At 36.6% G+C, this 27,941-nt stretch overlaps 1 protein-coding gene and 1 long non-coding RNA gene across 2 annotated transcripts; one reads left to right on the top strand and one right to left on the bottom strand.

Annotated features, from left to right (window-relative positions):
• The first annotated feature begins 2 nt into the window (after positions 1–2).
• DNAJC10 (DnaJ heat shock protein family (Hsp40) member C10) lies at positions 3–23,907 on the top strand. The gene is made up of 23 exons (XM_005152559.3): positions 3–451; positions 736–1,094; positions 2,723–2,888; positions 4,635–4,685; positions 6,051–6,133; positions 6,323–6,454; positions 7,272–7,365; positions 7,581–7,658; positions 8,930–8,973; positions 9,344–9,481; positions 10,828–10,917; positions 11,670–11,783; positions 12,489–12,603; positions 14,334–14,461; positions 14,725–14,841; positions 16,051–16,152; positions 17,123–17,278; positions 18,342–18,475; positions 19,998–20,051; positions 20,416–20,563; positions 20,984–21,103; positions 22,167–22,283; positions 22,798–23,907. The coding sequence occupies exons 2-23, from the start codon at positions 894–896 to the stop codon at positions 22,807–22,809; spliced, it is 2,394 nt and encodes a 797-aa protein (XP_005152616.2). The 5' UTR covers positions 3–451; positions 736–893; the 3' UTR covers positions 22,810–23,907.
• LOC115947074 (uncharacterized) lies at positions 22,750–27,925 on the bottom strand. The gene is made up of 3 exons (XR_004081040.2): positions 26,122–27,925; positions 24,006–24,107; positions 22,750–22,848 (listed from the first exon to the last, which is right to left on the bottom strand). It is a non-coding gene; the product is annotated as an uncharacterized lncRNA (long non-coding RNA).
• Between the last annotated feature and the right edge of the window lie 16 nt (positions 27,926–27,941).

Below are 27,941 nucleotides of genomic sequence, written 5' to 3'. Positions count from 1 at the left end.
GCGCCGCCGTCCCATGTTGCTGTGCGTCGGGCCCGCTCCCTCAGCCGGCTCTCCGCTGCTCTGAGCCGCTGGCCGGTGCTGCTGCTCGCCCTGCAGCTCAGTAAAGGCCGCGCCGCTTCCCCACAGCTCCCCCGGCACTGAGGCTGTGCCGGCGGGGAGGGGACCGCACGGCAACCCCGCCCCGGCGGTGGCTCCTCGCCGCACACCCCTTCTCCCGCCGCAGCCCGGACGGCCAGCGGCCTCGCAGGGCTCTTACCTGAGGCTTCCCCGTGGTGAGCAGTACCCGGCGGCGCATCTCCACCGGATCGAGGGTGGGCGGCCCCTGCGTCTGCCCGGCTTCAATTGCCGGGGGTGTCCGCCGCCTCCGTGTGGAGCAGCCCTCCGTCCCGGGAGGCTGCTGGCGCAGAACTACCGGGGCCTTTCGGAGAAATGTCCCCCCGCGGCACTAAAAGTAAGTTCGAAAGAAAAGCGAGCCATACTAAATGCGCTTTTGCTAATGTAGTGTGCCAGCATTCAGTGTCATTCAGTAACGCTGTGCGTGATTGCCTCATTCACAGTATACCTAATAAAGATGTGATCTGTCACTTTGTGTGGTCTTCGGAAAGCAGGAAATTAGGCATCAACAATGTTCGTGCGTAGTCTGCACAGGCTGGCAGCAACGTTCTTTACTAAGATATATTTTTTTGAATAAGTAGGTAAATGTACTTAATTGGTTTTTCTACCTTCTTCTCATAGGTTGTAACTTTTGCAAGACTTGTGACATGAAGTAGGGCAACCAGCATTTTGAAGAGTGTCATAAGTACAGCCGTATCTCTGAAAGTCCGCACATTTGCTGGAGAATCTTCCCAAAGCTTGCTCAAATCAGAACCCGTAAACTTCCCAAAACCTTCATAATGGAGTTCTTGGTATCCAAAGGAGACTATGTTAGGTTTTCCAAAAAATCTTTATTGCTACTTTTAGTATGTGTAATAGTTCTTGTGTGCACTGATCAGGACTACTATAGTTTACTTGGAGTGTCCAAAGAAGCAAGTAGTAGAGAAATACGACAGGCATTTAAAAAACTGGCACTGAAGTTGCACCCTGATAAAAATCAGGTAAGTTACATCTTTAACAGGTTAAAGCTGCTGGGTTAATGGATCTTAATGTTTAAACAAAAAGTGATTTCAGTTTATCTAAAATGTTTCTCTGTTCTTGTGAAGTAGTGTAACCACCTGATAACATGTTCAGATTTTCTGCAGAGATTTATGAAACTGGACTGGTTGTACATGATTGTGTTGAATTTGGGCCATATAAAATAGCTACAGTAAAAAAAAAAAAGATCATTTAAGTCTCAATTCTATTTTACAAATAGAGGAAAACTTACTTCTGTACCATATTACCTTGTTGGTAAACTGATGAGTTTTTCTATTTCTGTTTAGCTTAGGGGAACTTACTATTTCCCTAGCATGAAGCACCATCTAAACAGCAAACACCACCAACCTGTACTGAGTCATCAATCTCTAAGTATCGGATAGGACGCAGCAGAAATTCTGGGACTGCCAAGGCATAATGAGGGAGGGTAATAAGGAGCTCTAGAACAACTAGGGAGGGAAGACGGGGAATGGCTCAGTCTGTGCTACAATATTTTCTGAAGTGCAAAGAAATCACTTTAAAATTTAAACATTTTTCCTCAAGATTTCCTGAAATTATCAGAAATTCACAGGAAACGTGAGGTTTTGGATCCTCATATGTGCATCCACACCTGCAGGAGCCAAGAAGACGGTGATGTTCCTTATGAGCTCAGGGACTGCCTGCACAGCTCCTGAGGTGCTAATGTTTTACAATGGAAAGCTCAAAGGGAAAGCCAAATCTTGGCAAAGCTAGAAATGCCAACTTGCAGCTATTGACTGCAAATTTTGTTTTACCTATGTTAATACCTTTAAAATAATAACATTTTGCGTCAGGTTCTGTAGTTCCCAAGTATGCAAACACTACTGAAGATTTTTCAATGGGTTATTTTCAACATTAAAGATGATCTATAGAAGGTGAAGTCATTACACAAATTCTGTACTGTTAATTTCCTGTGTATCTAGGTAAAGAAGTCATGATTCTTTAAGAAAAAGTGTCTTTTGAATGAAACGTGTAAGCAGAAGTTAAAAGGGTGGGAGAGAGCTGCAGATATTGCTCACCACCATTATATTTCACCAGCTGAGAACCCAAACTGGTATTCAAAATATGTCTGCAGATTTTTCATTGTTCTAATTTCGAGGTACCTAGAACCAGAATGTTTTATAAATAAAAAGGGGGCCTCTGTCTATACCAGAAGATGAGAAGGGATGAATTCATAGCAGAGATTTTCAAACTGGACAAGTGGGGATTCTAGGGAAGTAGAAAAGATTATAGAGTAAATGACAAATCATCATTCTTGAGCGGGTTTCTTCTATTCCTATTGAAGAGAGAGAGTTGAAAGAAGAGGCTTCACTGGAGAATGTTATAGCCTCCTACCCATTCCCTTTGTATTTCAGTTGGTACTTTAGTGAGCATGAAGAGATGAGAAGACACATACGGCTTCAGGAAAGGAAAACTTTACTGTAGTTTGTTTGGAGACTACCATGTAAAGCCTGTTTCTATCACAGCTGGCATCTTTAGCAGGGATACAAAAACATTTCCAGATTACTTTCTCAGCATTATGTGTACAGGATGGTTTATTAATTGCTTACTGATTATACTTTGCCTTGCATAGAACGATCCAAATGCACATGAAAATTTTTTGAAAATAAATAGAGCATATGAAGTACTTAAAGATGAAGATCTACGGAAGAAGTATGATAAATACGGAGAGAAGGGTCTTGAAGATCAGCAGCAAGGAGGTCGTTACGAAAGCTGGCACTATTATCGCTATGATTTTGGTAAGTTACGATGTATGTTTGTGAGTTGTTTGAAGTCACAAGTAAATGCAGTACTTACATCAGAAATGCATAAAAAGATCTAGATATCTAGATACAGATCTGTTCTCTTCAGATTTCTGCCTTCTCTGTTTTCCTGTAGCTGTCATTTTCTGTTGACGCAGTCTTTTATTTACCCTGTTAATGTTTACTGGTAAATGCAATAATCTATTTACCTAGCCTTTTGTTCCTGCTGGTTACCTTTCAATTGGTCATCTAATTTCTTGGGGTTTGTCTTGGTTTGTTTTTTTTCTTTTAATGCAAAGCTTTTCTTCTTTATTTTCCCCCTTTTCTCACCTAAATTCCAGTGTTAATGTTCCATCAGTTTTCTTTTTAATTCTTTAATGCAGGAAGACCTTTTTTTGTCTATGCAAGGTATTCTTAAATGGATTTTGAGAGATTTTTTGCTCTGTCAAGCCTATTTTATATGCAATTATACAGTTAAAGATCAGTAGAGAGGTAGTAGAAAATGAGAAAATAACAACAGAATCATACCTGAAATGATCCTGAGACAAGTTAATGTTTCAACAAATTTTAGGTAGTTGTAGGGAAAGGTTGGGATGAGCCACTATCAAGGCTGCTGTAACAGGAGTGAGCTAAAATAGGGAGCTGAGGAACATGGTTTGATTGATACGAAAGAAAAAGCTGAAATAAAGCTCTACCTTGGAAAAACTTTATTTTCTGGTGTAGCTTGATTTAATATGGCCCAGTCTCTACAAAATTAATGTCTGCAAATTGAAATTGAATAAGCCAGATGTGTAACTATCACAGGAAAATAAGAAAATTACCCTAAATTTTCTTTGGATAAACTTCTGCCTGAAGTTGCACTGCTTGATTGAGAAACAATATCCTTGAATGTCTATTAACCAGTTTGGAGAGTATCTGTATCTAATTTTCATATTGTTTGTGTGTATATACATGTGAAAATACAGATATTTTGTATGTGTGGATGACTATATATTACATGATATGTAAATGGACAGTAATATAAGAAGTACCTTGTCACCTGTAGAAATTCTCTTATTATCTATTTGCATTTAATCCTTGTATACCTCAGGTGAAATGGCATCTAACTCACCATGTTAGGTACTGTAAAAGATCTGTAGCCATAGTAGCATAATATAATGCTGTTCAATAGTATTTTTGGTACCTCTGCGCTTTCTTGCATACTTGAAGTAGTAGACTGTTTTGTAATGATGTCTTAGGTAAGATTGGTTAGCTTTTTAGAAGAGCTGTCTTTCTTACCTTTATTCTGTCCACTTTATTCCACTGCATTCACACATTCTGTTAGTGGAAAAACTTGTGGCTGAGATGCTTTTGTGATTTAAATAGCTTAGATAACCAGAGGATGAGAGAAATGAAAGCTTCCAGACATTTTGATCTGACAACTGGTTGATTTTCTCTCTAATACTCTTGCTGTAAGAGTAGTAGTTCAAGTTCTCTGCTCATTTGGTGACTTGTCAACTAAACACCAAAATAACTGTTCTGTTCTGATGGTAGCCTTTGTAGCATGATAGTGTGGGAGTTAGCAAGAGATTTAACTAAGTTTACATATTACTAAACAAATATAGCTTTGTTGTAAAAACTATCTTTGCCAGCTTCCTATTTCAATTTAAGTGTACTGTCTTCTGTCTTGTGAATAAGGTGATAGTTTGTATCTACATTTTAAAGATGACAAAAATAAAAAGCAATTGCTTGTTTTCTTAATAGGTATTTATGATGATGATCCTGAAATTATAACACTGGATAGGGGAGAATTTGGTAAGTTTGAAATAAATAACTATTTATTTGACAATGTGGCAGCCCAAAGTAAGAATTTTTACATTCTGAGCTGTATCTATATAGACTTCTATTACGTACCTATAAAAAAATCATTGTTAGATGAGAAAACAAAAAAAACCCAAACCCTTAATGCTTCATGGTAAATAGTAGTTAGAAAATATGTAGTTTAATTAAAGTATGAAAGATATTTTGTAAGACCTGCAAGAGAAATGCGAATTAAAATTTTGTTTCTCCTAATTTATCATTACTATTTTTTGCTCTCTTGTCTAAAAATGCACTTTGAAGGACTTTTTTATTATAGTTCAATTATTTTTTTTCTGTGAAATCCAGGTAGTTTTGCCTTGCATGACAAGTTCAAGTGTAGAAAGTGATACCAGATATTAAAACCACGGCTAAATAAAACAAAGTCTGGAAAGATAACGCTTTCAGTGAGGATATCATCCAGTTGTTCTTGGGGTTTTTTTTGTAGCTGAAATGTTTACAGCTAAAAGAGACTATAGAGGAAAAAAACCCCGATTTTGTTGTAGTTTGATTTTTTTTGTCTGCATTTTTAGTGCTGTTTCCTTTGTATGGACTGGACCTCCATGCTGAACCACTTTTGGAAAGTGTTTTAATAGCAGAACCTCATGATACTCCTCATGACAACATGGTCTTTCTTTGGTTAATTAATTTGCATAATCTACGCACTCCTTAGCTATCTTGTTTGTGAGGGTATTTTAATATAGGCAAATATCAGTTGGGAAATTCACTATAAAAATTATGTCCAGAAATAAAGAGATTGAAAGCAGTGTAATTTAAGCTGATAACCTCTGCATGTGTATATTTCCTTGCTGTTGTTTTCTGTTACCAGCAATGTTTTCCTTGACTTTTCTAATAATTAAATGAACCTGTATTTTCAAATTGCACTTTCACCTACTAGGGATTCTACATAAAAAATTTGCCTGGTGAAACTCAGAAAATACTTAAAGTGATATGAGGAAATTGAAAGCCCTAGTGGGTAAAATATCTTTTAGAACTTGTATTTTGTTTTTAAGGTAGCAAGACTCACAGTATCACACATTTCAGCTACATTAATTTGTAGAGAGTACATTTATTCTTAATATTAATTAATATGTTGAAAGTCAGGGTGCTGATACCCTCTGAAATACAGTTTTTGTGCACTTGCTTACAACAGTAGGGATGTGCAAGTAAGGTGCAACGTTTATCCCATCAGAGTTACTGCTACTAACTGTGTCTGATATATAAATACTTAATTCAGCTTTTGGGGAAAGCAATATAGTAAACATGTACATTCTAGATTGTGGATATGCATTACTTACATACAACTTTCTGCTCTCCATCTAGATGCTGCTGTTAACTCAGGAGAATTGTGGTTTGTGAATTTTTATTCTCCTCGATGCTCCCACTGCCATGACTTAGCACCTACGGTATGTATAACAAGCAAATTAACTCTGAAAATTCATTGGTTTTAACAGCATAAAAACTTTCAGAAGTGGATTTTACACTGAAGCTGAAACCAAATTCAGTAATTCAAAATGCCCGGAATAGGAATAAAATATGCTGATGTTTCATTATATCTTTATAAGAAAATATACTTTCCCCCCCTTTTTTTCTAGTGGAGGGAGTTTGCTAAGGAGATGGATGGAGTAATACGCATTGGAGCTGTCAACTGCGGAGATAATAGAATGCTTTGCCGAATTAAAGGGATTAATAGTTATCCCAGTCTGTATGTTTTCAAAACTGGAATGGTGAGTGATAAAACTTCAGCATTTTTTTGAAAGATAGAAATCTGCAAGGGTAGTTCTTTAATATTTGTTCAATCATAGTTCTTTATATAAAGATCATCCTTTTAATGAATTACTTCCTTTTAATAAACACTTTCTCTTCCTTTACCTCAGTTAAATTAACTTAGAAAGTTTACTTCAAAAATAGGTATCTTGTTTACACAGTGGGGTTTTTCTAATAATTTTACCATGCAATATATCACTCCTGATTTAGGAAGATACTGTTAGCATTTATGCTGTAGCAGAGCAAGAAGTCTACTTGAACAGTTTCTCCTACAGTATTGTAATGGACTTTTCAAATGCAAAGAATAGTCTGTGGCTTCAAGTCTAAAGAATATGATGTTGTACCTAAAGAAACTTGGAAATTCCTTCCACACGATTGTCTCCACGCCAGCTGCATTATGGTCGTCACGCTTTATAGTTGCTTGTTAAGTAGCGGTGCCAAGGCTGAGGTACAAATTGCACTTGAGTAGTTAGGTACATTTGGACAATGGTAAGATTTGAGAGGCTGAATGCGAAGATTGTGCATGCTCAAAATAGACTGATACAGGCAATTTTTTATTTAAATAGAAATAATCATTGGGAGTTGGTATTTCTAAAACTGAATTATCCTTGTGTGGCTGGATTTAGAAAGAAAAGCTAAATTTCCAAACATTCCAGTACAGAAGGAAGAGGACAGTTAGAGCCAAGGCTGGGGGGTGTAGGAGTGTCCTGCAGTTACATAAGTACTGTTATTCAAAAAAGTAGGTTTGGTTAATTTTATATTCTTTTTTTTTTGTAGCAACCAGTGAAATATTATGGAGACAGGTCAAAAGACAGCTTAAAGAACTTTGCCATGCAGTATGTTACAAGCACAGTCACCGAGTTATGGGCAGGTAATGTTCACATGTTTTGTTTGGGGTGGCTGTCTCAAAAGTGCTTGTAGAACATACAATATGGCAGAAAGTATGTATACAGTAATTCAGTTACATAGTTTCTTGCTTATTTTTGAGGCTAAAAATATTTTACTGTAACTTGCTAATATAAATCTGTCTTGTTTCACAGTCATGTTTAACTAGTCACAAACTGATGCAAATTGTTTTGCTCTTAGGAAACTTTGTTAATGCCATTGAAACTTCATTTGCTTCTGGTGTTGGTTGGCTGATCACCTTCTGTGCTGAATGTGGGGGTAAGTATATTAAATACCTTTCAAATAAGGCAAATAGGAAAAAACGTACTTCTGTTCATAGTGGCATAACCCCTTTTGCTTCTAATAAGAAGTTACAAAATGTCTTAGATGATCACAGCATTTGGACTGTAGGTCACTTAAGCTCCATTTTAGAGGCAGTTTGACAAATGGATATTAACAGCAAGATTATGCTATTGTGCATCTGTAATGTCATGTGAGTTATTAACACAGCACTCTAGTGTAAACTCTCAGGGAGTGGCAGAAAAGGCCTCTAACACTTTCCAGCTGAAGCTCAAATGACAGCTATTACATAGCTGCAAGCCAGCTTGTCATGGCAGCTGGGTGGAAGAAAGGATGTATCTCCACTTTAAACCTCTAATGCACAAAAATAAGCTGACTGTTTTCTCTTAGGTTTGAACATAGTAACTGGTACTTAGCACTGATGTTATGACAGTTTAGATTTGGGTTATTTTTTGTAGCTATTTGTTACTGATGTCCTTGGGATCAGTAGCGGATGCACTATATGAGAAAGCTGCCTTGGTTAGCTGATATTGCTAAGTAAATGCACTACACCTTTGACAAATAAAGATTTCTAGGTCTTATGAAGAGACCTTTGTTCTGTGAACTGAATAACCAGAGCTGCAGTCTTGATTTTACATTTGTAAATAGCGTGATTTCAAGTTGCAGTTCTTTTGTTAGTAAGCTTTCAACTTTGGTCCAATTAAAGTGAGGTTGATGCATCTAGTTTCAGAAAAACTTCTGCATCAAAAGGTAAGTATTAAAAGTCTGGATTGGACTGGACTTTTTAATAGAGCATATGATGATATAATTAGACACAATTAGAGCATATGATGTATTTATTGTAGTGAGGTATTACTTGAATCACAGGAAATTGAGATTTCCATTGAAATTTCATTCCAAGACAATATGTAGATACCTCTTGGTTGCTTTTTTATAAACGGTAAGAAGAAATTTTAAAGGTCAGTCTTATTACAGCAAATAAAATATTAAAATCTTTAAAATGAGAATTTTATGTTGATGAAACAAGATAGTGTTATTCATGTTTATTTAACTTTGAGTAGACAACCACTTAGTGCTGATTAGTAGGTGTTAGAACTTAAAGTCACTGAAATGCTGGATGAATAGCCAAGGAGCATGCCTTTTGAAATGGTCACTTTTGTAGGGAGGAAAAAGGTAATTCTAAAGAGTACATTTAGTGCATTAATAATTTGAAGTCTCATGTTTATAAATAAATCATTTTTATTTTGCAGATTGCTTGAGTTACCAAACACGCCTTAAGCTAGCTGGCATGTTGGTAAGCAACATTTCACTTTTGAAAGCATTACTGTTATATTTAAAGCCAAATAAGAGAAGTGAAAGTTAAGTTGTAGCTGAAACATCAAGTGAAAGCTGAATAGGTTTGTTTCACTGAGTTCAGCGGAACAAAGATTTCACCCATTAACTTTCCAAAGAGTGACTTAGTAGCTGTTGGAATAACATTAAGATTTTAAGGAATTTTATAAAATATGAATTATTATTAACTAATGAATTATAATGTGGTTTTCTTCCATTTTCTAAATGTATATAATTGCTTATGTGGGGATTTTTCAAAAGCATTTCTGAACTTTAAATTAAAAAGTACTCTTCGTTTTGTGTTTGGTTTTGTTTTGTTTTTTTTCTTACAGGAAGGTCTTGTTAATGTAGGCTGGATGGACTGTGGCACCCAGGGTGAGCTTTGTGATAATTTAGATATCTCATCTAGTACTACAGCATACTTTCCACCTGGAGCCACGATAAATAACAAAGAGAAAGGAGGTGTTTTGGTATGAGTTGTTTCTCAACCATTCTGTATTTAGATAAAATAAGGTGATGGCAATGACAAAGGCATGTATAAATAATATCCACGTTGACTATATACAACAGAAAAGATGCTTTTTTTATCTTCTAGGCTCGTACTCTGTGGTATGGGTTTATATCTCTCTTTGGTTCTAAAACCGTGATCCCTGGAGGTGGTCCCCAGTTTGTTGCTATGCTGGGAGAGTGAACAGCAGTATGCTGCAGTAGCAGCAGCCTCTGGCTCTGTTTATCCAGCTCCTCAGGAGTCTCCCTGGGCAGCTATGGGAATCCAGGGGTGGGATGTTGCTCTGTGACAGGCCTGAGAGCTAGTTCTAAAGCTGCTACCCAGCTATCCTGGGCAAGCTTGTCAGTCTCTTTTCTCAAGTAACAGGACAAGAGAAAATGGCCTCAAGTTGTGCCATGGGAGGTTTAGATTGGATATCAAGAAAAGCTTCTTTACCAAAAGGGTTGTGAAGCATTGGAACAGGCTGCCCAGGGAAGTGGTGATATCACCATCCCTGGAGGAATTTAAAAGACATGTAGACATGGTACTTAGGAACATGGTTCAGTGGTGGACTTGGCAGTTAAGGGTTGGTCTCTATGCTCTTAAAGGTCTTTTTCCAACCTGAATAATTCTATCATTCTATGATTTGCCATGTGCCTACAATTTTTATTCCAGAAGGAATATCACAGGTTTGAGGAATGTTACTCAGTTGAACTGAGTACTGACATGTGTGATAAAAGCACTCCTACGATGTCTGTCGCAACAGTTTATGCTGTTAGACTCTATTCTAATATTGCAACCTCCTCCTACGTTTGTATGGTAGTTTTAACTTCCTTAATTGATGGAGACATGTCACAGTTTGAAGAATGGCTTGTTCCTTTATTGTCACTACTGTTATCTATATCTTTAAAAGGAGGAAATTAAATTAAACCTGCCTGCTTTCAACTCTGTACCTTGCCACCTCTGAGTTACTGATTCATATCACTTCCAAAATGTTAAAGATTACTGAAACTTCAGTGCCTGTAGGAGGGCTGTAAGACTAGTTTGAAATCTAGTAAACTTGATTGTCAAATTTGGCCTGAAATTTGGATTTGGCAAAATACAGCATTGTAAGTTTAATACAAGCTAAAAAGCAGTATTCCAAGAGTGAGTTGGTGAAATTACGTATATGAAAAAGGTGATGAAATAACATGCTATTAACTGTACCCTTCAGTTAATGGAAAGAAACAAATCAGAATAATTTCCCTGACACTTTTGAATACTAATAATCAATAATCAAGTTGATATTTGTAATTTGTTATAATAAACACAGTTACCTTTCCTTCCTAGTTTCTTAACTCCTTGGATGCCAGAGAAATATATCAGGAAGTAATGAAGCATCTGCCAGACTTTGAAATGATCCCTGCAGCATCATTAGAGGTAAATTTTTAAAAATATGTTAAGATTTATTTAAATAATTGTTGTTTGGGTTTCTTATTTTTTTGCATTTTTTCAAATCCTGTTGACACAAACCACTATTTATTTAACTGAGAGTGACTTGTTTTTTCCTCTGTAGCCAAAATTATTTAATATTGTTTGTCTATGTTTACTTCTGTTGTTTAGCAAAACAACAAAAGTAAGGGGGTGTGTGTGTATTTAATAGGAAAATAGAAAAACACAGAAATTGCCATTGTAACTCACTCTGCAGCTGTAACTTTCTGGTTATTTTTACATTAACTACATTGTAGAGAATCTTGCTTTAAATATATTTTGTCAGTAGTGTAAGGAAGAAAAAATACTTGTTAATCCATGATAAATTATGTATAAACTGAAGTTAGAAGTCACAAAAGTTACTAATTTCTTGGAGGAAAAAGGAAGCCTCTCTTCACACTTGTAGTAGCACTTAGTAGCTTGATCTACAATGCACATAGAAACAAAAGGTATAGAGGGTATCATGGTTCAGAGTTTTTCCTCTTTCCTGCTTATAATGTAGTAAAATGAAGTTTAGTGGAAGGACTACATGAAGGAATTTGTTGAGTGGAGGAGGTCACTTGAAGATCAGATGAACAATTAGGCCTTTGCCTTTATAAAGCATAAAGGGAATTTACAGGTTGGTATAAGTTGGGTTTTGTTGGGGTGTTTTTATCTGTGTGTTTATTGCATTTTGAGGAGGTTTTTTTCTTTGTTTAAAGGACCGTCTGGCTCATCACCGATGGCTGCTTTTCTTCCAGTTTGGAGAGACTGATAAATCAAATACACAGGAATTTAAGAAGCTTAAGTTTTTACTCAAAGGTGAACACATTCAGGTAAGACTTCTCACTCACCTAGCACTGAATACTTACATTCAGAGAACAAGTTGGTATGTTTTTATTGTTTTTACCTGTTACTACCACTTGCCACTTCTGGTACTGACATACACATCATAGATCTGTAGGAAAGGTTTTAATTTAAAGCAAGGAATGAAGTTTCCCATATGGTTTGAATAATTTAAAAATAGTTAGGAAAGATTATCTTTTAAATCTGCTCTCTCATGGTGCTGCAGATCCCACTCAGTTAACAATTAGAAGTTAACACTTCAGCATCAAATTGATCTACGTGAAACTGTATTTTAACCACTCAGAAAACCCTATAATTATCTTGAAAATTCAAGACATATTGATTGTGTTAATTCTATAAAGTATGTATTTTCAAAAAACTGTGTTGCATTGACTAGAAGAATTTTAATGTCACATTTATTTTAGCTGTCTTTTTCTTCCTTGCTGCTTTATCTGGAGGAGAAAAAAGGAGAATTTCGTAAGGTTTTATTCTCCATTTTGGCTTTTAATTTTAAAAAGTAACTTAATGTAGCTGTGCTGATAGTTTTCCTCAAACATCATAGTTTGTCTTAAGACCAAAAAGGCACTACTTTTCCATATTTTTACCTTTTTTCCCCAACTCCTACTGCCTTTCAAAATATGTTAATTCTTATAGATTAGGATGCCTTAATTAAAATAGCAATTTCTGTTAAATAGGTTGGCAAGTTTGACTGTCTTTCCTCATCAACCATCTGCAACAAACTATATGTCCATCAGCCTTGTTTAGCAGTCTTCAAAGGGAAAGGAACTGGAGATTATGAAATTCACCATGGTAAGGGAAACTTTGGCAAGTTTAAATCATTACATAAGCACTCTGAGATGATGCTGTCTTTGGCAAACTTTTTTTCCAAAGAACAGTTTTGTAGTTTTCATATTTGCTATTTTTCCTCTGACCTTACTGTACCTTTGCACAAATTTATCATTTCCTTTGGGAGTGTTTTATTTTGGGTTTGTTTTTTCTTTTTTTCCTGGATAAGCAGTCATCAGATGCCAAGAGATGTATTTTGTCTTTACTATCCTGTCTATTTCAACGTAATGTACATACTTACCTACGAATGAAATCTCTGAAGCTGACAGGACAGCTTCTGCTTCGGGTGGGATAACCAAAGAATGCTGTAAGGCACACCCTTCATAGAGGCTGAACATGCTAGTTATACAGTGCTTCCAACTTGAAAAACTTGGATTAGACTTCATGTGTCACTGCACTAAAACTAATTCCATGCTTTCTTGTCTTTCATCCAAGAAAACCTACACTGAGACTTTTACCACTTCATTTCCAATGTAGCGATTTCCTTCCAGGAAAGGTTGGAACTATGTTACTGTGTACTGCTGAAAGGATTAAAAAATGTTAGTTGAAGAAGCATGAAGCCTGAAGTAAAACTGTAGGTTGCAGCAATAGGCATAGCTTCGTCCAGAATGTGGCACGATGCAATTATGTAAGATGACATTCTAATTTTTCAGCTTCTGAACTATTAGCAACAGCTTCCTAGAATGGAGTCAGAGCCTCAGTACCATAATAAAGAGAGGAGACAGGCTTTTGACCACTTAGAAAAGATTAGTCGTGTCTAAGGGGGAAAGATAATCCCATACATCTAATGACAGAAGGGAAAAGCTTTATATTCTTTGCAGTTTTTTCTCCAGTACGGAAGTCAAGAAAGGGTCAGATACACACAGCATTTTTAGATATTTCTAAAATGGAAAACCAGGCTCAAACCAGGACATGGTGAAACAAAACAAAATATTTACAAATAGGGTATGAGAAACGCATCGAACTACAGTACATCTGTTCTTTTCTGAATGATTTGTTTTACTATTTGCACCTAGAATGTTTACCAATAGCAGTCTTACTTCAGTATTTATAGTGGTATGATACTTGAAGGAATCAGGCTTTTTTATATGCCATGCTGAAAGGCTTCAATAGTTTTAAAATCTAACAACAGTAATAAATCTTAGTAAGTCATTGTACAGTGACCTGAGATTTAATTACCCTGAGGTTCTTATCCTTTGTTAATTTCAAGAGTGAAACTCATTTCAGTTGACAAGTACATACATGAAGGGGTATGAAAAGACTTGATCTTTGCCCACTGGAGCTGTGTCACCAAGACCTTCATTTACACATAAATAGGGTGACTTGCCAGTATCATTTATTTTGCTTCAAGTCTTTAATGTGTCAATATCTTTGCCAAGGCAAGTGTATCTAGCATAGTAACTTTTTAATTCCAACAAATGCTAGGAATATGGTAAAACAGGCAATAGTCCAGTCACAAAAAACCTCCAGTCATTTTATTTAATAAAAACATGGTTTTGTCTTGGATAAAACATTTGGTTAATATTGGGTAAATATCCAGGTTAATATTTAGCCAAATACCAAATATCACTTAGAGTTTTCTTACCTGTGTAGGTTTGGACAGTCTAACATTGTCTTCCTGTCACTAACACTGTTTTTTAATGAGATCTGTCATATGGAAAAATGAAGTTTCCTTTCTACATTGCTCTTTGAAGGAAAGAAGATCTTATATGACATCGTGGCATTTGCCAAGGAAAGTGTCAACTCTCATGTTATCACTCTGGGACCTCAGAACTTTCCTGACAAGGAGAAGGAACCCTGGCTTGTGGATTTCTTTGCACCAGTAAGTATTTCATATCTACTTCTTTCCCTTCTAGCATCTTGTATAACTATGTAACACAACATTAGCAGAATCTTGAAAGTGTCCTTCCACATCATGAGACGGTATTGTAATTTCTCATTCGTTGGCAGCACTAGTTCCTAGACTGTGCGGGGTTTCTATTTAGTGGAGTCTGTTGTCAAAGCAGGGTATTATTCATCTCAAACATTCTTCTGAGAGTCAGCTGCAGGGAAATCAACTGTGCTTATTTGCATTTTGTTTTCCAGTGGTGTCCTCCTTGTCGGGCTTTGTTACCAGAGCTGAGAAAAGCATCCAAACATCTTTATGGTCAGCTTAAATTTGGAACACTGGACTGTACTGTCCATGAAGGGCTTTGCAACATGGTAAGCTGCAGAAAATAAGGAAATAAAATCCTTTTTAAGGAGTATTATTTTATTCTAGTTGGAGGAAGGGGCAGACAATGCTTGCTTATTTAATGTTACTTTCTTAAAGGGTAGTAAGCAAAACAGGACACCTGTACCTTTTTTTAATTTCAAAGGAACAAACTATGTAACCGCTGCAGATAAAGTTAATGCAAAATAGGAGTCAGTTTTGCTCTGATTTCATAGTGTTATTGGAAGACTCTGAAAGTGCCAAAATCTAGTAATTCCTAAAGCAGGAAAAATAAAACCTAAAGCAGGCCCAGGAAGTTTTTTAATATATCTATAAATACATACGTGCATTTTTCTTGTTCTTCACATAGGAGGATTAAAAACAGTAAAACATTTTGAAATACAAGTTTTTAATTGAAATAATGCATTCTGGCAGTATCTGCAAAACAACTTTAATTCACTTCATCCTGACTTGGCTTTTTGGTTTTTTAGTGCCTTAAGTAGTCCAGAATCAATTTTTAATTAAAGAAAGTTTGTTATTATTTACCAGTTTACACTTACTAAAGATACAGTAGTGGAATGAAATCATTATTATTTTTTTTAAATCTTGATGATTTACCATGTTTAAATTTGCTTAACTTTTGCTTCAGTTAATTTATTGTGGTAGGAATTATTGATACTTATCCTGAATTCCAGGAAAGACTGCACTGTGAGTTTTCCTGCAACTTCTTATGTTAGAATGTTTGTACATATCTTTAAAATGTGAATTTCTTGAAATACATAAAAACAAGCAAAAAAGGACAAGCTTTTTAAAGTCTTATGTGTGTTTACACTCTGAAGAATTCAAAACATGGAAGCATCTGTGTTTGATAGTAAACAGTGGTTATTCATACAGTACAAGTGTTTCCACATAAAGACTGGGAATAGCTTTAAAGTTAAGGCAAAATATACCCATGGATTAATTCCTGTATTTGTGCAGAATGGCAAAAGAGCTACTGACTGCTTTTTAAATTGAGAACAAACTATGCCATCTCTGAATACACATGGCATCTTCTCTGTACTGATTTGTAATGGTTTTAAATTCCTATCTGCCCATAAATCTGAGCAATTGCATTGTATAAACTGCAACAGATCAGTAAGTGTGAGCCACAAATACCAATGACAGTTAAAGTACAAGAAACCTAATCATTCCTTACAATTTCTTACTGTCTGTTTTGTTAGCATAACATTCGAGCTTATCCAACAACAGTTGTGTTCAATCAGTCTGATGTTCATGAATATGAAGGACATCACTCTGCTGAACAGATCTTGGAGTTTATAGAGGTATGTAAATTATAATTCTTGTTGCAGTCATGCTCACCTACAAACATGTTGTTTATTTGGAAGATTCTAAGATCTAGTGGGGTTTTATTATTAATTAGACTAATAAGATGAAGAGAGAAAAAAAAACTTGGGTGAGAAGAGTGATCCAGCAACTGTCAGTCACAGATTAACACCTAATTTTCCTTCTCTGACAAGTAGTTTCTTTGAGATCATGGCAAATAATTTAAGATCCCTTCCAATCTGCAAAGTAATAGTAATGATTTCTTTCTCATAGAGAGGATAAATGAATTAAAAGTATGGAATGCTGTAACATGAAGGTGAAAACATCTCACGTGCACAGCTTGAAAGAAGAGGAGGTTCACATTTTTGTGAATTAGCTTGCTGCCCTCCATGCTTCTGGGCTTTTTCTTGAAATTTCTTAACTCACAGAACTGCAAATCATTGCTACTCATCATCGTTGCTGCCAGAGTTCTGGCACCCATCTTTTCCTCCAGTATTTGGGTTCTCTCACTGCTAGATCCAGAGGCTGTTTTCCACTCTTTCAAGAGGCTATTAATTCTCTTCAGGTAGCCCAGAAAAAAAGCAGGTTTAAGAGCACCCATGCAGGACCAGGTAGAGATCAATCTTTTTCAGATGCTATTCAGAGGCCCCTAGTGCACCATATGTATTCTTCTACATCCCGGCCTAACTAGCAAGGCTGAGTCTCATAATGCCTGCGCTTGTCAGATAAGCTGAATGTCTTCCCTTTTGCTTCTCTTGATGGAAGAGAGACAAAACCTCCCTTTTGCACCCCAACTGTATTGTTTTGGATAGCTTTTCTCATCAAATCAGGCATATGAATGTTAGGTTGAAGGGATGACTTTTGATGCCTCCATGCCTTTCAGTGGTGTGGAGTCTTCTCAACCGTACCAGCAAGCATAGCTCACTAAAAGAGGGACATTCTCAGAATTTTGTGCTGTCTTTACTTTAGGATCTTCGGAATCCATCGGTGGTATCCCTAACACCAGAGACATTTGTTGAATTAGTACAGAGAAGAAAACGAGAGGAAATCTGGATGGTTGATTTCTATGCTCCATGGTGTGGACCTTGTCAGGCTTTAATGCCAGAATGGAAAAAAATGGCCAGGGTAAATGACATTCAAACATTTTTCTGCTTTTGTGTCCTGTTCTGTGGAATCATTGAGACAGTACAACTGCTGTCTTAGGGGTTTGTCCAAGTCCAATGACTAATATTGTGGACAAACCAGGGAATTCCTAACTGACAGTTCTGTATTGTTTCAACTACAAAGTGTTTGTTTGTGTTACGGTTCAGTACAGTGTTTTTACTGTACTCCAGTTTTTGTTACTGATACAAGTGTGTTTTCCAAGATCTAAGAAACTTCAGAGTAACTAACTTGTCTTGATGCATAGTGCTTTATCAAAAGATCTCTGCATCTGTTTAAAACAAAGTAGGAAAAAAAGATTTATCCATAAATTAGATAAGAATTGGTTTGCAAGGTCGTTACAGTGTTCTCTCATTTGCAAAAGTAATTACTTTATGGACAAACATCTGGGTTTTCCTGGATGTGTTTCCAGGAATATGAACTTGAAACTCTGGGGGCGGTGGGGGAATAGGGCTTTGTAACCAAGTCCATGACTTTCAGATGTTTAGAGCTCACCTGGGCTAGGAGTTCTAGCTAGGGTTCTCTATTCTGGTCACATGTCTGTGAAGTTTTAGTAGCTAGCTCTATAGTATATATTCAGTAATCATAGGCTTCACTGCCTATGGCAGGTGGTCTGTGCCTTTGCAACAAATACAGTGTGTTTAAGACACAGACCAGCTGTGCAACTGATAGCACATCTGCACTGCACCAGATTCTGTCATAATTCTTGAGCCTGTGATGTAAAACATGGTAATATGATAGTCCTTATTCTAAATAATGACACTCATGTACCTTCAAGGCAAGGTATCTCAGGAGCCATGTGCAAGCTTATACTAAAATAGGTATGTGCATGATGGGAATACACCTGTATTGCTGTCTTTAATTAGCTACCAGTGACTCATTTATAGGAAAGAAAAAAACCTTGTGATAATCTTGGTTTGTTTTGTTGGGTTTTTTTCCCCAACTAAGTGATTGAGACTTTAATTCTGAAGTATTATAGTAGTATTGATTAGCACATTTGATTGTAGGTTTTCTTCTTGTTTTTCAGATGTTAAATGGATTAATCAGTGTAGGCAGTGTGGATTGCCAGAAATACTATTCTTTCTGCCACCAAGAAAGTGTTCGAGGATATCCTGAAATAAGACTCTTTCCTCAAAAATCAAACACAGCTCATCAATATTAGTAAGTAGCCTATTTTGATTTGGGAAATGTCAGGTGATAAGAAACAACATTGATATACATCATGTGCTGTATAGGAAAGATTCATCACAACTGTTAAAATATGTTGTTATGATATTACTGTCCTAGATGTTACTCACTTTGTTACTTGAAACCAGTGTCGTTTTATTTTGCCATTTTGTTTCAGTAATTTGAACTAAGACTGCCTCGGGAATCTTAATTTTTATTTCTTGTTCTTTAGCAATTGCTATTTTTCTAACTTTATTGCCTGTTAAATTATATGATACAAAAATATTAGGCCTAATTGCTTGCAGCCTTATCTTTAGAGAACAGAGGGATGTAGCCATCTGATCATCCTTCCTGCTAACAGTCTGTTCGCACCATTGCAAAAATTGTCCACTGTATATCTAGTCATCCCATTCATTATATCAGTAGTGTGGAAACATTAATCATTAACACGACAAAACAAAAATTCAGTAGGTAACAAAATCTGGCTAAGCCAAAGAGCTCGTCTCCTCCATTCCACAGTACTGTTTGAAGATCCAGGGATTTCAGGAAGCACATACATATTTCAAGATAGATAACATCTGAAATAGCAGATGTGTTGCTTCATTGTTTTTCAGATTAGAGAGTTCAATTAAATGCTGGCAGCTAATGAATTGTAATGCCTCTTCATCGCAGTATGTAATAGCAGACTTCGGTAGCTTTCATCATGGAGCTCCTTGCTTTTATTCAGTTCTAGACAAAGTTTCTCTTAAAAGCAGAAATCTCTTTCTTACTGAAAACAACAAAGTTGGTGAATGTGACTGTTAAGTGCCAAATTCCTAATCATGAGTGAGCTATTTCCTGTGAAAATCTGGAAAATTGTCTCTCAAATCACCAAAAACTATCAGGTCAGATTTTGACCAGGTTTAACTCTACTGCAAAATACTTTGTTATGAAGTTGTAAATTAGTGGATATGAATCCAGAATTAATCTTTTTTTCTAACCTGTCACTGGAATTTCAAAACTAAGCAATGCCCTGGAATTCCAAATAGTAAATCCTTGTCCAAGTGATCAGTTTGCCTGGCTTTTCTGCTATCAAATAATTATTTTATTATAATGCTTGAAAATCAAATAGGAAATGTACTAAGATATTTCAAGTTAATTCTCATGTTTCTTAAAGTTTGCAATTGTATCTGGACTCATTAACAAAGATTCTTAATTAAAAATAGCTCTAGCTCTCAAAGCTTACGTGCTCCAAACCAAGTTTTACTCTCCTGACAGAATTTTCTTCTATCTTCTAGTCCTTAATTCTGCATCTTTGAATTGTAATAATTTTTATTTACTCAGAATTAAATGCAATGTAGAAATACATCCTAAATCGTATGCATTTAAGTTCATGATTTCATTGTTTCCACTCTACAGAGATGTTTGATTTTGTTGTTGTGTTTGGGTGTCTTAGGGGGTTGGTTTGTTTGTTTTCCCAACATAATTCAAACCACTGTGCAACTGGAATTTTATTTTCTTTTCAATCATTTTACAGTAGCTACAATGGATGGCACAGAGACTCCTATTCACTGAGAGGCTGGGCACTGGGGTAAGTTGCTGTATTAAACTTTGCTCACAAACCACTTACATACTTTGTTTGCTAGGATAAATGAATATTTAAATGCTGTGTGAATCAAGAATTAAAGAACACTTAAGTACATGTATTATTAAGATTTCCATACCCTTTAACTCAAGAAATGGCATAGTCCCTACTGCCCACCCATTTCCTGAAGCCCATGTTATTATCTTGCCTACCACTTCTAGCAAGTGACTCTCTTACAGCACAAAGTGTAATGTAGGGATTTGCAGACTACTACTACTCTGAATTTCAGAATTTTTTCTTGTACTTAAATGGAACGTGGATATGCTCAAAGTTCAGGATGGTTTAGGACTGTTATTCTTCATTTCCACAGATACTTACCACAAGTGTCTGTAGACCTGACTCCTCAGAGTTTCACAGAAAAAGTTCTGAATGGAAAAGATCACTGGGTCATTGACTTCTATGCTCCTTGGTGTGGACCATGCCAAAATTTTGCTCCTGAGTTTGAGATCCTTGCAAGGGTAGGTTTTTAACTGTATTAGCAGATTTTTATAATTGATAAAATGCAGTTCATCAGCACCTTTTTCTTACCCATGGTCCAAAAATTGCATATCCCTAATGAACCCCCTTCTAATTGAAAGTCCACACTTCTACCTCCCACTTACCAGTGGGTGTTGTCTCTGGCAGAGACATACACACAGGCCCTCTTTTGAGACAGATCCCAGCTTATGATTGGCTGGGCTTTGGAGCTGTCATGTGCTTTGCCCCAAATTGAAGTGTTCCACTGAGCATGCTGTGATTTCTAATACAAGGGTAACAGCCTGAGAAACAAACAAGCAACTACTACGAGATATTTAGCTGCACTCCTGGCTTATTCAAGTTATTTGCTTACAGTCACCCACTGAAACTTGAAGTTTGACTCTAATAAACATTTTTTTTAGGCTGTAAAAGGAAAAGTAAAAGCTGGAAAAGTTGACTGTCAGGCATATGGTCAGACCTGTCAAACTGCTGATATCAGAGCCTACCCTACTGTCAAGTTTTACCCCTACCAAGGAACAAAGGTAAAGTGAAGTGTCTCCTTTATGTATGCTGATGAGTGAGTACTTTTAGTAGATGTATTTAATTTCACATTTGATTTAGGAGGCTATTTCTGTAACATATTAAAGTGCATTATTCAGATATTCTGGAGATTCATTAATAATCAATATTGGTAACACTTAAAATAGTAGGACAGTGATACAGTAATGATGTGTTATCGAAAACAAGGAACTTTAAGTTAATAGAACAGTAACTAAAACATGGAGTTAAATAGAACCAGGGTTTAACTTTGCAGGGGTCTCATGTAACAAAACGTTTTTCAACTTTTACCAGTTCTACCACCTACTACCCAAAAGCAGGCAAAGCCTCTTGAAATGTGGACAACTTCATTTTGGCTAAGAAATACGCTTTCAATGTAATCGCAACATTTAATTATAGTTTTGACTTAAATAATGCATTTTAAGACAGAAAAGAATATTAAAAATACTGAGTTGTGTTCCGGCTCAAAAACCTTATCAAACCACTTCAGTATCAGCAACAACATGGTCTAGTGTGAGGCACAAGGACAAGGGCTAATGGGTTAAAACTGAAACAGGGAAAGTTTAGATTGGATATAAGGAAGAAGTTCTTTACTGTGAGGGTTTTCAGGTATTGGAGCAGGTTGCCCGAAGAAGTGATAAATGCTCCATCCCTGGCAGTGTTCAAGGCCAGGGTGGACAGGGCCTTGAATGACATGGTCTAGTGTGAGGTGTCCCTGCCCATGGCAGGGGATTAGAACTGACAATTACAGACTTTGTAATGGCTGTATACATTAAATATTTGTCTGACTAAATCTAGAAAACTCTTAAGTGTTTCAGGTTTCTTTAAGGCTCAAGACAAAATTTCTATAGTTTTGGAGTTGTTCTTACTATAAGGACAATTCACATTGTCTAAACAGACAAAAATATAACTATGAACCATAAATCAACCTACCAGAGCCATTGGCTTCCTCCTTGTGTTCCTCTTGAATTCTGTCTGAACGTAAGCAGAATTTCTATTCAGTGTATAGATAATGTCTTTCATAATTATTGCTTTTCCTTTTCTAAGAAAAATGTTCTTGGGGAATACATAGACAGCAGGGATGCAAAAGGTATTGCTGACCTCTTGAATGAAAAGCTAGAAGCAATTCAAGATAAAGGAAAAAGAAAAAAGTCTAGAAATAAGGTAAGAATACTTATTGTGGGGCCTTTTGCAAAACACACATTGTGAAGAATAGCCATTTATGTGTTTGATCTTTGTCTGGGAAGTATTAAATTCTGTGTCTTCAAATAGAATCAGATATATTTTGCTTTTAGTCTTGTTTTGGTTACTGTTATCTGTTTTAAACTCAGTTTTCCATGTCCACATATGCAGCAGAGAATACTGCAGTTGCAGCATCAGTTATAGCAAGATTTATCAGAATTTATAGATGGCCATGGGCCGGCTGCATTACCAATCTATGGTTGAGCTGCACTGTATCTTGAGCGTAATCTTTAGATTTCACAAGCGGGCACTAAACTACAGAAGCTGATTAGTGTAAGATTAGGATTGACATCTTAACTCAGAAGGTAGTAAATACACAGCTGTTAAGAAGTATCCTGAGTTCTTTTTAAAAAACATGGAGAAATATAAAATCGTAGAAAAACATCTTTATTGTATTTGTACTTTCAGATTAACTTGTTTGTTTTCTTGGCACTAGGATGAACTCTGAGTGGTACTGGAGGTAGATGTGATTCAAAATATGCTGAAGCTGTGAATATAGAAGACACCATGAGGAAAATAGAAGTCTGATTACATTCATGACAGGACTAAAGAGATAAAAGCTAGTTTGGGTTCATGGATGTACATGACTATGACTTCTGTTAAACTGTGGGGAGATGAAAGCATTTTGATTTTGGTGGAGGCATTCAGTGTTTCTGCAAATGAATTCTGCATGTTCCTCTTCTGATGTACCAACTACCTTCTTCCTTGTCAAACATTAGGGTTGACCAGAAATGTGGACTTTTGCCTACCCATTTAGTAGTTCCTTATATTTTTTTCTCTTTCCAAACACTTTTTGAATGTGGCACTCAGCCTGTGGCTGAATATGCACTCAAACCACTCTGCAATGCAGAAACACAATGAGGGGTTGTCTGTTTGAAAGACAAACAGTTTTACCTGGTGATTATTCTGCTTTGGGGTTGCATTGTTGTCTAATGAATTGTTAAGAAATAAAATCAAAAACTGGTAGCAGGATTGGTTTCCTGCCCTTGAGCGGATTACTGTGTTGTGGCAGTGGATGAATGGAACCTTGAAGAGCATCTTTGGCTGTTCGATTTAGGAGTGTGAGTTTTTGTTTGCTTGTTTTTTTTCAATAAGGGAAAAAATTACGAAGGACTCTAAACTCTGTTTCATTGACTTTCAAATGTTAAAGTTATGCCATAAAAGTATCTGCTTAAGTTATTAGGTGATAACTTTATTACTGTCTTTTTACATATGAATGTACTCTGTGGACATGTTTAACGTCTTTTGGTATTACCACTCTTTTCTGGAGACATATTTTGGGTTTGTTGTTTTGTTGGGGTTTTTTAATATAAACTTAGGCAAGCAGCATAGCAAGTGCCTTTTTTTTTAATTTAATAATGAACACTGTACATGGCAATATCTCCTCCTCCATCCTAATAGAATTCCCACTCTTTAGTGTAATACTTTCCATAGCTTCTCAATAAGCCAAGAAAAAATACCGAAGACAACACAATGTCTGCTGCATTTACGAGTTCAAGATTGAAATGTTTCATGTTTTCAATAAAATGATGCTGAGAACTTGTCAGATGGACTCTACTCCCTGCTCTCCCTGGGTTTAGGTTTGGCATGATGACACTGTAGTGTATTATAAATTTGTAAATAGGTTATCTACAAATAATTTACCTTATCAAGACAGCAGCAAGAACTAGAAGGCAGACATTCAAATACTTCTTCCCCTATATTCAGGGTTTCCTCCATTGCTTTGCAGTTTTGCCGTATATTAATCTGAAAAAGAAGACAATCTGTTGCCTCTAGTTTTTAATAAATTAGACCTTCCCTCCCCTCCAAATCAAACATCAATCGCTATCAGTTAAAAAAGACAATTCTGATATTTTGTGACTATCATACAAACTACTTTGGTCAAGTTTTGCTTGTATGCTTAACTGTAACTTCAGTTCCCCAATCCTTCCTGGAGAAGGAGTTCATAGTTACATACTCCAGGATCCTGCTGTTAATCTAACAAAACACAATATGGGCATTTGAACAGTTTCTTCTTTATTCCTGTTAACAGGAACAAACAAGCAAGATGAAAAATAGACCAAAAAACCCAAACTGCTTCACAGCAGGCTCCTCTTAAGATGATGGTAACTGGCTTTACTATGGCTCTGTTACAAAATTATATCAAAAAGCTGAAGTACAAATGTTTTTTCAAACTTTTCATGGGTTTCTTTGCCAGCTGCCCTTTCTGTCATCTTTCACTAAGCAGCTTGGGGGAGATGCAGTGAGTGATCAGATCTTGCCTGTATTCCTAGCTGTACAAATAAATAAAACCTTTTGTATGTAGTTTATTCCAGCCTTCTCTAAGGAATTCTTACTGACCAAGAGTTTAAATGGGTTATTCATGACATATCTGGAGCAGTACTATTTTTAAGATAAGAATATGTTTAAGTAGCCAAGTCACTCAGTTTTCTCCTGTAGAATCTTGGAGGTGTCAGCATTGCCTCAGTCTTCAGCAGTCATTAAAAAGAAAGAAAACCACCACCGCCATACCACAAGAACCACCCAGAGTAATAAAATCTACTCAAAATTGAATTGGTTAACAAATATTTTTTGAATATACTCCCCCACCTCCGATACCAAATAGAAACAAATCAGGCCTGTTCTAGTAACTGTTGATAATTAAGGTGCATTCCATATTTTAAGAGGAAAACCTTCAAATTCACATATCCAAGCTATAAACCAAGTAGATGAATCTGAACCAGTATGTGAGTACTCCAATTTTAAATAATGTTGCACCATTCCTTACGCCCCTCTTTCCTCCTAAGAGTAAATGTCAATTTTACCCTCATTGTATCACCAAGATCATGCTGTTTCTCCCTTTAGCTACCTGCAGATAGTGCTTATTACCCCCTCAGTCTTTCCCTAGAACCACCCTAGAGGTGCTGTTCAAGTGGGAGGACAAATGTGATGACATGCGAGTTTTGAGTGAATGCCACAAAACTTCTTAAGTCAAAGCAGGGCACGAGCAGTCTCAGAGTGTTGCTGTTACTTAGGACTTGCTGACTATTAAGTAAACATTGGCAGCTTTGCCAAATCCCTCAAATTACAGGCAGCAGACTGTGAGTCAGACCTTGTACCTTTTCCTTCTCATGTAACCACATGCACAAAGAAGGGGAAACACATAAAACACAAAATACGTGTATGCTGTACAGTAGTTGGCATAGAAGACATAGAAGCCTAATGGTTTTTAAATTCATTTCTAGCATCCTATTTTGCTTTAATTAAGGATGGCAGTACTGCTTAGTGTCACTGAACTGATCAGGTATCGTGCCTTATACTAAACCAACAAGCTCCCAAGACACATTTGGCTCCTTTAGCTTCTGCTGCTGCTAAAAGGCATAAAAATAGAATCGAGAGAATATGACAAAACTTTAAAGCAACATACTGGGTTTATATGGTCTGCAGTTGGAAAGATCATGTGATCAAACCTGGCAAGTTTCAGTTTTTCCATTCATGGGCATGCCTCAGGTTTCATTAGTTGTTCCATACATTTTTATCAGCTTATAAAAAACTTGAAATGGTTTAAAGTCTCTTCAACTGAACTGCACAAAAGAAAGATATGCCATTTACTGAAACTTTGCATCTGAAAAGAGTGACATTTCAAATCCAAATACTTTCAAACTTGGTTTTCTCGCTATGCTACAATTCAATACCAAGTTTTATTTCCATCTGTATGTAAGCCACCACACTTTGTATAACAAACAGCTAAAGGTTAATCATCGGCATATAAAGTACTTACCCCCAACATTAAACAGACTTCTTTTTCTACTTCTTATTTTCTATGGTTCAATGGACTTCTCTGTATGTTACCAGGTGATAAGAGAAGTTAACTACAGTTAGTTGGGCATAAAGAAGAATGTTTCCTAAATGAATGTATATAGTCAGTGTATTCTGCAGCCTATTTCTTGGCTAAGGCTACAGGAGTCATGTCTGTTAACTTTTGGTGTGTGTTCTTCATAAGCCCACACATCTTGTAAGGAAACATCTACCTCACTTAAATGTCAGTGTTTCAAAAAACATTCAGGAGCTGAATTAAGTAAGGGTTGGGATCTTTTTCAGATGTGATACACATTAAAAACAAGCTCGTTCTGGTAAATTTTTACTGTACAACTGAGCTGGAATGGAAAATACTGCCTGAGAGATGGTCTCTGCTTTCTAGGGCTTAAGGGACACACAGCAAAATATAGCACAACATAGTTTTTTTTCCATAAGGCAGCTCAAACTTACATGAAGAAGTAGATATAATTTCTGTATTTTATAGGCTACCATGAAGCCATATAAAGAATGGCCTTATTCCTCTCTTTTCCATCCTCATGAAGTACCAGATCCATTAACAAGAACACACTTCAACCAGAATTGATTACAGATCCTTTCAACCATTTGGCTGACCTGGAGTTTCCAGAAGATCATTTTCCTGGTAGAAAAGGCAAACATTTTCTTCCTCCTATGTACATTAAGCAATCCCAGTTATGCTGTCCTAGATATACAGCTTTTTTATCAAGTAACTAGTTTGCTTTCATTATGTCAGAAGATCTCAGCTAGTTCAGTAACAAAAGCCCACGCCCAGGATACTGTGTTTCATTTTTGCTAAGGCCATACATTAGAAGAAGATCCTATGTAAACAATGGGGAAAAGTTACTATATTCCTGTCCCGTCCCTACAGCTGTAATTCAGCGCTCTCTTTTGATGATGTTCTCCTTATTATCCTACCTTTGATCACTGGACCATTATGTCTTGAATTACTTCATTATTCTAATTATATACTAAAGTGAGTAAACTGTGTCTATATTACACAATCTTTCTGTTGAGGCTTGAGGCTGGAGCAGCATGCAAGAAGTACCTGTATGCCTGGCCAGCCTGTAGAGCCAGGAAGTACCAGTTGATGTTCTGGCTGTACCTCCTATTCTGCTTTGTTATTTTTTAGCATAAGCATGCTCCTGTGCTGGAAGGTTCCCCTGTTCCACAGTCAATGCTGTCAGAATAAGGCCCATGTGTGGAATCACAGGTGTAGTAACGTAGGTCTTTGTGCTTAGGGCATCACACAGATGTGGTAGCTCTTGTAGGACATGGTGTGAGACACACAGATACACTCAGCTCAGCTGAGGTTCCAAATCTGTCACCTTTTCACTTTTCTCTCCAGGTGTTTGAGGGCTGAGCTGCAGTATGCATGTGCACTACCTTAAAAAGACCAGGTTTCTGCAGGACTTTGTACCTGTATTTGCATTACAATTTTGAAAAGCAGGAAAGAGTCTTAACCTTAGGCACTCTGTGCTTTCACTTCAGAATGTTATTTGTTGCAGAACAATCAGTAGAGCACAGGGATCTAACAGGCTAAAGGCTAAATAAATACAGCGACATACATACAAACAGCTCACAATGCCTTTAGTTTTGGACAAGTGAGAAATGCAAGTTTGATTCTGAAATCAGGGAGACAGGAACACAGAGCTGGCTGCTGTTTTGACAGACACCCTCAAGCACACAAGACACCTCTAGCCAAATACAGATGAGAGGTACTGGAAGAATGTAGGGGTTTTCCCTCAAAACTGAACAAATACATAA

This window comes from Melopsittacus undulatus, chromosome 8, assembly GCF_012275295.1.
Source record: "Melopsittacus undulatus isolate bMelUnd1 chromosome 8, bMelUnd1.mat.Z, whole genome shotgun sequence".
In the NCBI taxonomy this organism is placed as follows: domain Eukaryota; kingdom Metazoa; phylum Chordata; class Aves; order Psittaciformes; family Psittaculidae; genus Melopsittacus; species Melopsittacus undulatus.
Note: the sequence above shows the minus strand (reverse complement) of the source record. Positions and strands in the feature narration are given on the sequence as shown.

What these genes read in the sequence shown, in the direction of transcription:
- DNAJC10 (XM_005152559.3), top strand. Translation starts at nt 894, where the DNA reads ATGGAGTTCTTGGTATCCAAAGGAGACTATGTTAGGTTTTCCAAAAAA. An exon ending in CTGAGAGGCTGGGCACTGGG is followed by an intron (nt 20,052 to 20,415) that starts GTAAGTTGCTGT and finishes TCATTTCCACAG; the next exon opens with ATACTTACCACAAGTGTCTG. An exon ending in ACCCCTACCAAGGAACAAAG is followed by an intron (nt 21,104 to 22,166) that starts GTAAAGTGAAGT and finishes TCCTTTTCTAAG; the next exon opens with AAAAATGTTCTTGGGGAATA.